At 38.2% G+C, this 15,092-nt stretch overlaps 1 protein-coding gene across 1 annotated transcript in view; it reads right to left on the bottom strand.

Moving 5' to 3' along the window:
• ASPH (aspartate beta-hydroxylase) overlaps window positions 1–15,092 on the bottom strand; it is a 294,530-nt gene that overhangs the window by 68,864 nt on the left and 210,574 nt on the right. Inside the window, exons 19-21 of the mRNA XM_042780764.1 lie at window positions 14,701–14,799; window positions 6,559–6,648; window positions 529–666 (exon numbers count right to left, since the gene is read on the bottom strand). Of these exons, the coding sequence (XP_042636698.1) occupies window positions 529–666; window positions 6,559–6,648; window positions 14,701–14,799 (327 nt within the window). The remainder of the gene's footprint in view (window positions 1–528; window positions 667–6,558; window positions 6,649–14,700; window positions 14,800–15,092) is intronic.

The following is a 15,092-nucleotide window of genomic DNA, read 5'->3' as shown; positions in this document are numbered from 1 at the left end:
ACTCACAGCAACCCCCATTGGGTTTCTGAAGCTATAAATCTTTATGGAAGTAGATTGCCCTGTCTTTCTTCTACAGAGCAGCTGGTGGGTTCAAACTGCTGACCTTCCATTTAGCAGTCAAATGCCTTATCCACTACACCACAGGCCTCCTTATTTATATTAACATATTGGTTCTTTTTTTCTTAAGAATTCATAAATACTGTAATTTTTTTCTCTTTTCATTTCTAATACAATAAATATTGATAGATATAACCTACATGAACAATGTTCCTTGGGGGTCCTCAATATTTTTTAGTATGTAAAAGGGTCTTCAGGCTAAAAAGACTGAAGACTGCTATTCTAGATAAATTCCCTTCTTCTCTATTTAAAATAAACTTTCGCCTAATGGGATGAAAAGATTCTTTTCCAAATCTCTTTTGCAAATTTCACTGGAAAGAAAACTTATACCCCTGACATTCCTTACCACAGTAAACATTTTTTGATAATAAGTAGGAAATAGACAAAGACATAGTGAGGCTGGCATCTTACCTTCACCAATTCTGTGTAGCCTGTTTCCTTTGTGGTCCACCATGGCAGAGCTTTGAGTCCTTTCACATTGTAGAGGGATCGTTGCCAAACAGATGCAAAATGTCCTCTCTTGTGCCCAAGCTCATACCACTTATATGCCTGAAGGAACAAAGAGGTTGAGCTCCAAACTATTCTGTAAATTCAGCCCTTTTATTAATTTTAAAATTAAAAACACTAATAATAAGGTGTTACTTTGAGGCTTTTAAATAAAGAGCTTGCCAGTTAGGTGCCCAAGACTATTTCAATGGTGCAAATACTGTTATTTCATTAGGTTCTGGTTATGATCTATTCTTATAAATACATACATGGATTATAATTTCACTCCAAGGCTGTAATCTCTCTGAATACAGGATTTAGGACTCATTAATTTGATTTTCCTCAGAGTGTCTAGCACAATGTTTAAGATACATTTATAGAATGGATAAATAATTTAAGACACCAAAAGGAAATATATTTGTATTTTAGCTTTCATCTCTTAAGTTCTATCTTTATATTTTCTTTAACAAGAAAGGATAATAATTTTAATAATTTCTTCAAAGATATTTGCATTAACTGAATTGAAACGCTAACATGGAGAGCAATTTCTTTTGGCATGTGCATTAATTCCATGCCTGTATTTTAGAAGGCAACTCCAAGGTGATAGAGTGTAAGTCATTTAGAAAATTAAGTAGGGAGAAAGAAATATTATTCTGAGTTGGCAATATATATAGTGATAGCCTATATTAGAGTTTTTTAAAGGAAAAATTTTGTTCAAAATATTTTCTTTTGCCATAAGGGATAACATTTGTGGCTTCAGGCTAGCTGTAACATGATACAGCTTATGTCCAAGATGACTAGCCTTTTCAAGGACAGCTGGCTGCAGAGTATGCTGCCCCATATGTCTGCTTCCAATGATGCCTTGACCATATGCTCTCAGATTCGCCCTCCCACATGTTTCCTGCACCTTGCTGAATCCATTGTCTACAGAACTAAAAGCGTTTCTAGTGGTTCACTTATTAGTATCGCCTCCATTATGACAAGTCTGGTCTAATTAGTATTTTAGCAGGATACCTTCTAATACATATTCTGATCAGTGAAAATAAGTATTTTATTTCAAGTTGAATACTAATCTTATAAAACTACACACACACACACACTTATACATATATATAATTTATATCATTTTTTCAAAGTCTTTGAAAGTTCCTATCTCAAAATTTTCTTCAACAGAAAAATGAAATGGGATAACAACACTAGTTGCTTTCACATACATAATCTCATTTGATTTTTCAATAATCCCAAATATCTCTATTTTATAAATGATGAAATTTAGGTTCAGAAAGGCTGAGTGTGCTCAGATAGAACCCAGGGTCCAGGAAACTTGTTCTACTCTCCGTCTATATTTGTATCATTAAGAGAGAGAGAGAGAGAGAATATTTTCTCATTTAATCTTCTTTCTCAAGGATATCCCAAATTAATAATGTATATACCAATATAAGTTTTCCTTGAAATACATGTACATCTTAGCTATACCAGAAAATGGAAGTGACTAATTACTGTCTGACTTTTTAAAAAGTTAGCATTTTATTTTTGAAACATATTTGACTACCTTTGTTATTTTTGTGCAACTTAAGTTTAGGATTTTATTTTGTATATCATATGTTGTTAAGGTCAATAACAGTATTAATGACAACAGATGTATCTTTGAAAATATGACAATTCCTTAATTTCTGAATCACCAGAAATTCATTTTAAGGACTAGAATTATTCTTAGGATCGAGAGAAAAAAAAATAGGAAAACAGACAAACTTACAGTTCTAGTTCAGGAGTTAAGAGTCTTACATTTTAACATTCACCATGTTCAATGTCTGAGCAAGTCACATACAATGGCATGTCTGACCCATCTATAAGGTCTTTCCTCAGACTCAAAGTAAATACTATCACATTAAATAGGATCCTTAGTCCTGTACCCTTCTGCCATTTAACTTTTAGGAGAAAGAAAACATTGACAAGTGGCATATCAGAAATCTGTAAAATTCGTATGTAACGGTATAGATGAGGATTGAATTAATCCACTGATTAATTATTTTATTCTTTTTAAACCTAAACCATTTTACAATAAAAATTGCTAGGAAATCATTGATTAAGTTAGACTTCTCTGAAAAATTCCTCTTTACTATTTCCTTTTTATATCCATAATCAAGAATACTAACATAGATAGTAAGCACACTGGGGTACCTTCTTAAGTTTGTTTTATATCAATGTCTTCTACACTTTCTTTAAATTATTGCCATCCATGGGGCAGATCCTTATGGTTATCCTTGAGGTAGAAGGTAACAAAGGCTGGAATTAAAACACCCATGAGACAGAGGCAAAAAATACAAGGAAGCTGAATCCCCAGAATGTGGTTCAGATTAGACTGGGGCAAGGAAGTATCATTCTCAGAAGAGGGAAGAGCTAAACGTGATCCTAATTTTGGTAATGAGAAGTTGACAATATCATCAGATGAGAGAGGGAACCCAGGAAGAATGGTTGGAGAGGAAGATAACAGTGAATTGTCTCTGTGAACTCCTTGTGTTGACACCAAGCAGGCAGTAGGATATATGAGTCTTTACACTGGGAGGAAGACCACTGGACTTAGGAGGTAATGGAAATAATTGGGCACAGCTGAAATGGAACTGCTATAAGACTCTCATAGTTGTCTTCCTCCCTCCTCCTGTCCATACTAAACATTACTAGAAAAATTTCACTTGAAAATCATCTTTTGTTAATTATTATTTTTTTAAATTACAGTTTGAGTGAAAGTTTACAGAGAAAATCAGTTTTCCACTCAATAACTGATACACATTTTGTTTCATGACACTGGTTGCAATCTCCTCAGTGTAACAGCACTCTTCTCCCTTCCTCCCTAGGTTTGCAGTTTTCCTTCATTCTTCCTTCCCTCTCCTTCCTCTTTCTGAGCTGTGTTTTTGGGCAAAAGCTGCCCTTTTGGTCTCATATGACTGAGTGTATTGAGGAAGACATTCTTCTCTGTTATCATTCACTTTATAGATCTGTTTATTGTTTAGCTGAAAGTTGATCTCGTAGGGCAGAGTATATATAGTTTTAGGCTTGAAGGGTGTCTAGGGGCCACAGTTTTAAGGGTTCTACTAATGTCTATCAGACAAGTAAGTCTTGTCTTTTTTTATGTTTTTGAATTTTGTTCTACGTTTTTTCCTCTCCTTCTCTGTTCAGGACTTTCAATTGAGATCCAGATCAGAATGGTCAGTAGTGGTAGCCAGTCACCATCTAGTTCTAAGGGAGGCTATGGTTTGTGTGGACCATCAGTTCTTTGGCCTAATTACCAAAAACAGTATTATTGCCAACCTCTGAACACAGAGGCATTTTCTTTTCATGCATCGATGCCCTTTTGGAGCTAAAGCAGAGCATCACAGCAAGATATATGGTCATTTCTCACTACATGCAAACTCAGGACATGACAGTTAATTCAGTTTAACACATGATACTATGAATAAACTAAAATGGGGATTCTATAGACTACGTTTTTTTTCCTCCTGTAAGGATGAATCCTTGGAATATCTTTAATTCATGAGCAGTGCTTTTTTTTTTTTTTGCATATTAATGACAATTAAACTTGTAGAATAGTCCCATAGGTTTAAGTCACAAGTCTTCAACAAGTGTTTAGTAGCAAATTCTTTGCCCTTGAAGTAAGAGCTGCTTTCATTTAAGATGTGAGATAAATCGTAGACTTCTTTTATCTGCCTTTGCCCTAGACTCCAAAATTTTCAAAGATAAATTAATTAATGACAGTTACATTTATACTCTTCAGACATGAGCATTTACCTAATGTTAGATACTGTAGCTAAATCATTCTTATCTCACTCCTTCAAAGCACTTACAGGTCATTTACACCTAACAGAAAGAAGGGATGCAAAAATGATCCCTAATCAGCAATTCCCTCTTTCTTCTTTCTCTTCACACTTAAATGTCTCATGCTATTTCAGATGACTGACTCATAGGTTAGAGGTGAAAAGATAAATAGAAACAAATAAAGAAAATAGTGTCAAGTATCCAAACCACTAATGCTCCAAATTGGTTTATGTTTCTAATTGGCAATAAATTTGTCTCCTGAATCTTTATTTGTCCAAATGGTTCCACATTCTTATTAATTTTAGAAACCTGTAACTGTGCTACCCTTAAAATCACTTATTATGTGTATGGCATGTAATGATTATAAAAATTCAGTGATTACTTCTCCCTTTTATCCACTGATACTAAGGATAGGCCAGCCTAAGATGCACTGCAGGGGTGTAGGACAGGAAAAGGGGGCATTGTCACCTAGCAGAGTTGTGTAAGTAACAGTGGCTCATGAAAAATTTTGGACATCTATAGTATAGTGATTGAATGTTATGTTTAAAGAAGCTGGTGTTGTACTGAAAAAAAAAAAAGCAATTCCCACAAAGAAAACATACAACCAGTTTCATCTATTACATTTTTTGCATGAGTACCTGTCAAATTACTATCATTACATGTGTTCATCTTTGAACATGGTATTAAATATTTCAGAAGGCAAATTATGCAGTTAACCATTAGGCTCAATATACATAGCAATCAACTGAATGAATAATGCATTCTAATGATAAACACTTTTAAATTTAAAAAATAGCATGAGTCTAGGTAAATTCTTAAAATATTTTTAATATTTCTATTTTATAATTTCAGAAATACTTCTTTAAAGCAAAATCTCCATACAAGAATACAAACATAAATAGACAGTCATACATACATACACACACTGATTTCAAGGCTGTCCTTGTAATTAGTCAGCTACATTCTTGAAAGAAAATATAAAGTCAAATCCAAAAAATTATTTATTGGATTACAAAGGAATTGTTGGGCTGTGTTGAAAATAGTTTAACTATAGTAGTTCAAATAGTTAAATAATTTAAATCATCACTTTCAAATGTTTATGTTTAAAATATTTTTCAATTGTATCTCTTTTTTTTTTTAAGTTTTTACTGTGATTTGGGTGAAAGTGTGCAGAACAAACTCATTTTCCATACAGCAGTTCATACACATTTTGTCTCACGACACTGACTGCAATTCCCCACAATGTAATAGCTCTCTTCCCACTTCCTCCCTGTAGTTACCTCTTCCCTGTTTCCTTCCCTCCTGTGCACTCCCACCCTCTGAACTGTCTCCCTATGTAAACACTGCCCTTCTCTTCTCCCATTACTGATCCTCCAAGTAGCATATCTACCTGATGTAAATGTTCAGCCCACATGTCTGTCTATTAGTTGGCTGGAAGTCACAGGAGTGAGTTCAATTCCAGACCTGAAGGGTAGTCCCAGGGGTCTTACCAGGCTCTATCAGACCAGCAAACTTGGTCTTTTTTTATGATTTTGAGTTTTGTACCACATTGTTCTCCCACCTTATCCAGGATCTCCTGCACCAATCCCCCTCTGAGTGATTAACAGCAGTATTTGGGCACCATCTAGTTCGTCTGGTCTCATGGTCATACAGGCTGAGGACTGCATGGTCTACTAGTCCCTTGCACTAATTGTTTCCATGCGTCTTTGGTATTCTTCATTCTTCTTTGTTCTGGATGAGGAGAGACTCATCATTGCATCTAGATGGCTGCTTGCAAGCTTTTAAAATCCCAGTTGCTACTCACCAAAGTAGGATGTGGAACAATGTTTTTGTGTAGTACTTTATGCCAATTGAGGTTGATGTCCCCTGCAACAATGGTCCCAAGCCCACAGCTCCAACTACTCATTCCCTCTGGGTAGTTGGCAGTGGCCAAGAAGTCACCACAACCTTGTCCCTTGTCCATTTTACTATATACATGGATATTCTTCTAACACATACAAATACACTTGTAGAAACATCGTCTGTCAACCCTATACATGGTCATGGGCACACTAGCCCTGCAATTGTATCTTTATCCTAGAAATACATTTTTTCCTGTTCTATCCTCTGTTAGAAAGAATAAGAAGTTCAGAAACCAATTACCTCTTTATCCCCAACCCTCTGCATGGCATCTCCTAAGTGGAAATAAAATCGCCCATCATCAGTGCCAGGATCACCAGATTCTATCCCTTCCTGTAGGAGAGTTTAAAAAGAAAAGCAATAAAAAGCAAAGGGTAGTGTGAGGATTTGGGAAATAATTAAATACTAGATTTAATGCATTGACTTATTTAATTTTCATATGGTATAGGAAAATCTGAGGACTACGAAAACATATCTCAACATTGTAGTATGATAATGGTCAACATTTCCAATGAAAAACCAAAGAAGGTCATAAGGCTAAACTAACTCACCAATGTATTTACAATTCATTACTAGTGGAATAGACCATAAAGGTCACATGATATTTTATGAATCTTCTGTGTAGAAACAATCATATTTCAATATTCTAAAGAATTATCTGGCCATGTATCTAGCACATTTGTCTTATTCTCCAAATTTGACCATATGCCAACTAGAGGATTTTATTTCTGAATCAAAATGTTTAATTGCCTATAAGATGTTGAAGTGATAGAAGCCCAGTTGCAAGTCATATTTCTTTCAACTCAAACATGTCCTGTCCTTTTAGTAAAATCTTTAACAAAGCATACAATAGGATTAACCCAACCTGAATCTTTAAAAATATAATTCTTATTAAATAAATGAATCCAAAAGCATTTGACTATTTTTTGCTAACATTTAAATTAAAAGAGAGAGAGAGAGAGAAAGAGAAAAATAAAATGTTGAAACAAGAACGAATTTAACAAAGCTAAATGAGGACAAAAGATAAAAGTACTTAAATATCTAGGAATTCTTTCTGAAAATACACATCTTTGAGGCTTTATCACAAGAAGCCTATTATTTTTGCTAAGACATTTTATTTTAATAACATTGGAAGGGAGCTTGTGGGAATGACAGAAGCATCACTCAGGATTGGAGGAGAGCTATGTTTGGATTCTTCACTGACACTCAAAGTCCTCCCCTGTTAATGAACTAACACTGCTCTCAGTATCCCCATCTCTGAAGTAGGAAGAGGACTATTAGACTCTCATATGTCAATAGAAATTTAAGTCAAACAGTTGAAATCAGAGAAACCCACATGCTATAGGGTCCTGGCAGGTAAAGAAAGGTTGGCCATAGCCCAGTGGCAGCCAGGACAGATTAAATGTTGCATACCCACCTCATGGGCATGCCACTGCTCAGCTCCATATGTGAGCATGTGGGCCAGGTACGATGTTTCCAGAGAAACCAGAAATCTGCATTTTTATATAAAATGTCCAGATTCTGAAATAAGGCAAGTAATTAAGTGATTTTAAAAACTGCTGGCCAAATAAAACATTCAGGATAGTATCTGGCCAGCACAGTGGTTACTATTTGGGATCTCTGATTCAAGTCATGTGAAAGAGATCATAAAAGTTTAGTATGCTGCTCCTTTAAAAAAACAAAAAAGTTCATAGCCAGTCAAGAAGCAACCCATGTTTTCCTAAAATTATAGCCACATGTTTTTATTAAAATTAAAAAAAGAAAATTCAGTTCCTCAGTCATACTAGTCACATTTCAGATGCTTGATGACTACATAAGGCTAGTGGCTATCTTACTGGATTGTGAATATAATGTCCATCATCACAGGAAATCCTACTGGATAGACCTTAGTTAGATCAAATTTGACCTGATTGTCAAGTGCTCAATTAGATATATGAGAAAAAAGTAAAAGCATATTTTAATCTGAACATTTTGAACTATGAGGCTTTTCTGGGTTTGAACTGTGCATCTGCATTTGTTTTATCTCATTTTACATGGGTAGCCATGATCCCTGTTTAAAGTATATTCAAGTCCTAAGTCATTTGTAAAGGGAACATCAAATACACTGTCCAAATTTTAACTATTGTATCAATAATTCTTCACTCTCTTTGTCATTAAGTAAGAGAAAAAATAAAAAACTACTGCCATGTTAAGAATTTCTTCATAGACTCTTCCAAACAGTGTCTGCTCACATGGTTGGTATTTGTGCACATTACTCTCTCCATTGTGGAGTGGGGTCCCTACTGTATATAGATATCATGGTCAGAAGGTGTCCACATTCATGATGCAAAGAAACAGCAGTGCATGTCAATCAGTCCATAATGCAAGGGAGTCCTGGTCAGTCAGAGAAAGAGTTGTTCTTAGGTACTATCGAGCTGGTTTCCACTGATAATGACCTCATGTACAACAGAACAAAACACTGCCCAGTCCTGAGCCATTCACACAATTGCTGCTATGGTTGAGCCCATTGTCGTGGTCATTGTGCCAATCCATCTTGTTGAGGGTCTTCCTCTTTTAAACTAACAATTTACTTTACCAACCATGATGTCCTTCTCCAGGGAGTGGTACTTCCTGTTAACATGTCAAAAGTATAAGAGGCAACATCTCACCATCCTCCCTTCTAAGGAGCATTCCAGCTGTACTTCCTCCAAGATTTGTTAGTTCTTCTAGCACTGCATGATACATTCAATAATCTTCACCAACATCACAATTCAAATGCATTCATTCTTCTGCAGTCTTCTTTAATCATTGTCCAGCTTTCACATGCATATAAGCCTATTGAGAAGACCATGGTTTGTGTCAGGCACACCTTAGTCTACAATGTCACATCTTTGTTCTTTAACACTTTAAAAAGTTCTTTTGTAGCAAATGTGCCCAATGAAATATATTGTTTGATTTCTTGACTGCTGCTTCAATGGGCATGGATTGGGGATCCAAGTAAAATGAAATTCTTGATGAGTTCAACATTTGCCTCATGATGTTGGGAGCTCTGATAGCATAGTGTCTAAGGCACTTGACTGCTAACCAGAAGGCTGGCAGTTCAAACCCACTAGCCACTCCTTGGGAGGAAGATGGGGCAATCTACCTCCATAGTGACACTGCCTCAGACACCCAAGGAGGGGACACTATGAGTCGGGTCCGACTCGATGGCCCATAACAACAACAACAACATCATGATGTTGCTTACTGGTCCAGTTGTGAGGATTTGTTTTCTTTATATTGAGGTGTAATCTGTACTGAAGGCTGTAGTTCTTTGATTTTCATCAGAAAGTGAAAGTTTCATCAGAAACTTTAAGCAAGGAAGGTCATCTGTGTCATCTGCATATCACAGATTGTTAGTGAGTCTTCCTCCAATCCTGATGTCACGTTCTTCTTCATACAGTACAGCTTCTTAGATTATTTGCTCAGCATACAGAATGAATAAGTATGGTGAAAGGATACAGCCCTGACACACATCTTTCCTGATTTAAAACCATTCAGTATCCCCCTCATTCTGTTCGAATGACTTCTTCGTGGTCTATGTATAGGTTCTTCATGAACACAATTAAATGTTCTGGAATTCCCATTCTTTGCAATGTCATCCAATATTTGTTATGATCCACACAGTCAAATGCCTTCGCACAATCAATGAAACACAGTTAAACATATTTCTGGTATTCTCTCCTTTTAGCCAAGATCCATCTGACATCAGCAGTGATATCCCTTGGGTTTTGGATACCTAGTGCCACTATGACAGGAATGGGATGGCCTTAACAAACAGGAATTTATTCTCTTACAGTTTGGAGGCTTTAAGTCCATATTGAAAGTGCCAGGCTCTAGGGGCCAGGTGAAAGCCCCTAAACCTTGGGCTTCAGCTCTGCCTCTTGCTCTCGGCCCACTGAAGCTACAAGTTTTTTTCACTCAGACAGCTGCTGGCTGCTTAGGCTAACAAGCCCAAGGGTGACAAGTAAAAAGGCACAGTCCCAGTGTTACCAAACCACATGGCAGGCCATTAATTCAAATCCATTGAAAGTCCCAAGGTCAGCAGGGCATGGCAGGCTGCTGAACAAAGACATGGCTACATGCAGGGTTCAAGCATGCCATAAGCTAGAGACCATTCCTTAAGGCTTCTTCTTATATACAGGAAGCAGACCACATTCTTAAGGCAGTTACTCAGTTGCTCACAGTAGATTCCACCATGGATTTAATTGCCAATCTCATCATGGGAAATCCTACATTCAGCTGTCAGCCACTCAACCAGGCCCAGCCAAACTGACACACAAACTTAACTACCACAATTCCACCCCTTGTCCACTTGGCACCTGTACAGATCTCCTTCACTGGATGGCTCTAGTCCCCTAGTTCTTAAGTGGTAACCTCACTCCCTTGGCCTGGTGAGCCCCGTTCCTCTCCCTCTTGGGCATGGCAGCCCTGCCCCCTCACTTTTGGGCAGTAGTAATGGCTCCATCCCACTGGCCCACATTAACGAGCAGCCTCCCACTCCAGAACCACGTGGGTGAAGGTCTAGTCTAGCTCTTTGAAACCTCGGAGGCTGTAGTGGTTCTACCCCCAAAGGCCATGGTGCTACCCTTGAGGCTGAGGCAGCTCTTTCCCATTTCCTTGGTCTCTTCACTTCTGCTGATTAATGCCAAAGGCAACCCACTCTACCAGAAATCTTCCTGCCCCAAAAGCACTCAGCTTTCCTGCTCTGTGGGCCAGCCAATCTGCTACTCTGTTTAATGCCGATCTCTTCTACCAATTAATGCCCAAAGGCAACCCACTCTGCCAGGAAGCCACCTGTGTAATGGCATCCAGATTTCTCCTTTGTGGGCTGGTAAGGCTGTTGCTGTCTTGTGCCTGTTCTCTCGGCTCTGCTCCTGCCGTCTCTTATATAGGTCTCTTGACTCTGCTCTGGCTGTCTCTCATGCTGGTCTCTTGGCTCTGCTCCTTCCATCTCTCATGCTGTATGCTGGTGTCTCGGGTCAAGGATGCACTCCACTCCTGTTTCCACATTTCAGGTTTCTGTCACAGCAGTACCCCACTCCTGCTACCATATACTATTCTGGATATCTGGTGCTGCTCTGGCTAGAATCTACCACAAATGGGATGACCTCAACAAACAGGAGTTTATTCTCTTACAGTTTGGAGGCTTTAAGCTCACGTTCAAAGTTCCAGGCTCTAGGGGCCAGGTGAAAGCCCCTCAACCTTGGGCTTCAGCTCTGCCTCTTGCTCTCAGCCCACTGGGGCTAGAGGCTTTTCTTCCCTCAAGACAGCTGCTGGCTGCTGAGGCTGACAAGCCCAAGGTTGACAAGTAAAAAGGTACAGTCCCGATGTTACCAAACCACATGGCAGGCCATTAATTCAAGTCCACTGAATGTCCTAATGTTGGCAGAGCATGGCAGACTGCTGAATGACGACATGGCTACAGGCTGGGTTCAAGCATGCCATAAGCTAGGGACCATTCTCCAAGACTTCTCCTTACATACAAGAAGCAGACCACATCCCTAAGGCAGCTACTCAGCAGCTCACAGTAGATTCCGCCATGGAGTTGATTACCAGTCTCATCATGGGGAATACTATATCTAGCTGCCCAGCCACTCAACCAGGCCCAGCCAAGTTGACACACAAACTTAACTACCACACTTTGTTCCATGCCTTCTTCTGAAACCAGCTTGAATTTCTGGCAGTTCTCTGTCTATGTACTGCTACAACTGTTTTTGAATTATTTTCAGCACAAGTTTACTTACAAGTGGTATTAATGATATTGTTTGATAATTTCTGCATTCTGTTGGACCATCTTTCTTTGGAATGGGCACAAATATGGATCTCTTTCCACTTTACTGGCCAGGTGGCTCTCCTCCACATTTCCTGGCATAAATGAGTGAGAGCTTCCAATGTTGCATCTGTTTTTTGAAACATCTTAATGGGTATTCTGTCAATTCCTGCAACCTTCCCCCCACCCACCAGCTCTTCCAATGCAGTTTGGACTTCTTCCATCCATATTATTTGTGCTTGATCCTTGACAATTTTTTTTTGGGGGGGTATAGTTACTCTGTACATTCCTCTATTTTCTTTTGATATTTCCCACTTCATTCAATATTTTGCCCATGTTGGTTGTTGTTATGTGCTGTAGAGTTGGACCTGACTCATAGCAATTCCTCCTTGGATTTCCGAGGCTGTATCACTACGGAACCTTCATTCCAAGGAGTGGTTGATGCATTTGAACCACCAGCCTTCTGGTTAGCAGTCAAATGCCTTAAGGCACTAAGCTACCAGAGCTCCTATTTTGCCCATAAAAACCTTTAATATTGCAACTTGAGTCTTGAATTTTTTCTTCAGTTCTTTCAGCTTGGAAAATGCCAAGTGTGTTCTTCCTTTTTGATTTTCTAACTCCAGGTCTTTGCACATTTTATTGAAATACTTTACTTCATCTTTTCAAGCCACCCTTTGAAATCTTCTATTCAGATATTTTACTTCATCATTTCTTCCATTCACTTTAGCTATTAGGAGCTCTGGTAGCATGGTGCCTAAGGCACTTGACTGCTAACCAGAAGGCTGGCAGTTCAAACCCACCAGCCACTCCTTGGAAGGAAGGTTGGGCAATCCTATTTCCGTAGTGATACTGCCTCGGAAACCCAAGGAGGGGTCGCTATGAGTCGGGGCCGACTCGACAGCAAATAACAACAACAACAACAACAACAACATTATCTGTTCAAGAGCAAGTTTCAGGGTCTTATATGGCATCGATTTTGATCTTTTCTTTCTTTTTAATGACCTTTTACTTTCTTCATGTATATTGATCTTGATTTCATGTCACAACTTGTCTGCTGTTCAGTCATTGGTGTTCAATGTGACAAATCTATTCTTTAGTTGGTCTCTAAATTCAGATGGTATATACTCAAGATTGTATTTTGGCTCTCATGGACTTGTTTCAATTTTCTTCACCTTCAATTTAAACTTGCATACAAGCAGTTAATGGTCTGCTCCACAATCACCTGCTGGCCTCATTCTGACTGATTTTATTGAGCTTCTTCACAGTCTCCTTCCACAGACGTAATTGATTTGATTCTTGTGTATTATGTCTGGCAAGATCCACATGTATAGTCACTGTTTATGTTGTTGGAAAAAGGTATTTGCAATGAACACCAAGGTCATGTTTTCCAAATATGATGCTTCTTCTTTGTTTCTAACTTTTGCATTTCAATCACCAGTAATTATCAATGCATCTTGATAGCATGTTTGGTCAATTCCAGACTGCAAAAGTTGGTAAATATATTCAGTCTTCATCTTTGGGTTTTGTGGTTGGTGCATAAATAAAGTTGTATTAACTGGTTTTCCATGTTGTTGTTGTTAGGTGCTATCAAGTTAGCTTTGACTCACAGAAACACTATGCACAACAGAATGAAACACTACCTGGTCTTGTGCAAGCCTTACAATTCTTGCTATTCCTGAGCCCATCATTGCAGCCACTGTGTCAATCTATCTCATTAAGGGCCTTCCCCTTTTTCGCTGACCCTCCACTTTACCAAGCATGATATCCTTCTCCAGGGAATGGTCCCTTCTGACATGACCAAAGTAGGTAAGATGAAGTCTGGTCATTCTTGCTTCCAAGAGCATTCCAGCTGCATTTGTTCCAGGACAGATCTTCCATGTAGGTGTACGGATATTATCATATCACTGAGAACACTGTACTTCAGGATAGATCTTGAAATCTTGAAATATTCCTCCTGACAATAAATGTGATGCCATTCTTCTTCAATCTGTCACTCTTAGAACAGTGGACCATATGATTGCCTTGTTCAAAATGCCAAAACCAGTCAAGTTTAGCTCACTGATGCCTACGAGATTGATCTTCATGCATTTTACTTCATTTTTTGACAACTTCCAGTTTTCCTAGATTCATGTTTCGTGCATTCCACATTCCAAATATTAATGGATTTTGTAGCTGTTTCTTCTCATTTTGAGTCATGCCTTATCAGTAAATGAAGATTCAGAAAGCGTTACTCCATCTATGTCAATAAGTTCACCTATACTTTGAGGAGGAGCTGTTCCCTGTCATGTTTTGAATATCTTCCAACCTGAGGGGCTCATCTTCTGGCACTATATCAGGCAATTTTTCACCACTATTCATAAAGTTTTCAGTGGTTAAATTATTCAGAAGTGTACTGTCTCTTCCTTCTTCCTCATCTGTTGTAGTCTGGAAGCTCTGCTAAAACCTGTCCACCCTAAGTGATCCTGCTGGCATTTGAAATACCAGTGGCATAGCTTCTAGCATCACATCAATATGCAAGCCACCACAGTATGACAAAATGACATACGAGTGGTGGAATTAGAAGATGCAATAAAAGGATGGCCAATGACAGTTACCTTTAAGTAGGGAATACTCTCTGCAATCTTGTTCTGTGCTTTCAGGATAAAGCCATAATGCACTTTAGCAAAGCCATCATTAGGTGTCACAGTCAGAACCTAAATTCAAAGGAAACCAGAAGGTATTGTGATTGACTAAAAATTCTACAAATTACTATTGAAATGAATTTTAATTACCTTTGCCGTACTTGGATTGGATTACGATGTTTCATTTTAAAACACTACTTTTTGTCTTATTGCAATCATATTAGGTTCCCATGACACATTTACCCTCAATTCAAAATGTTCTCACATCTAAACATTTTTTCCTTAAGGACAAATAAATGGGAGGAGTTCTGGTAAGATGGTGGACTAGGCAGAAAGACTGCACAGACCCTCTTCAACAAAGAAAA

Source organism: Orycteropus afer, unplaced genomic scaffold (genome assembly GCF_000298275.1).
Source record: "Orycteropus afer afer isolate SDZICR_OR568_19922 unplaced genomic scaffold, OryAfe1.0 scaffold00060, whole genome shotgun sequence".
NCBI classification, from domain to species: Eukaryota; Metazoa; Chordata; class Mammalia; order Tubulidentata; family Orycteropodidae; genus Orycteropus; species Orycteropus afer.
This window is presented reverse-complemented; position numbering and strand designations above follow the sequence as displayed.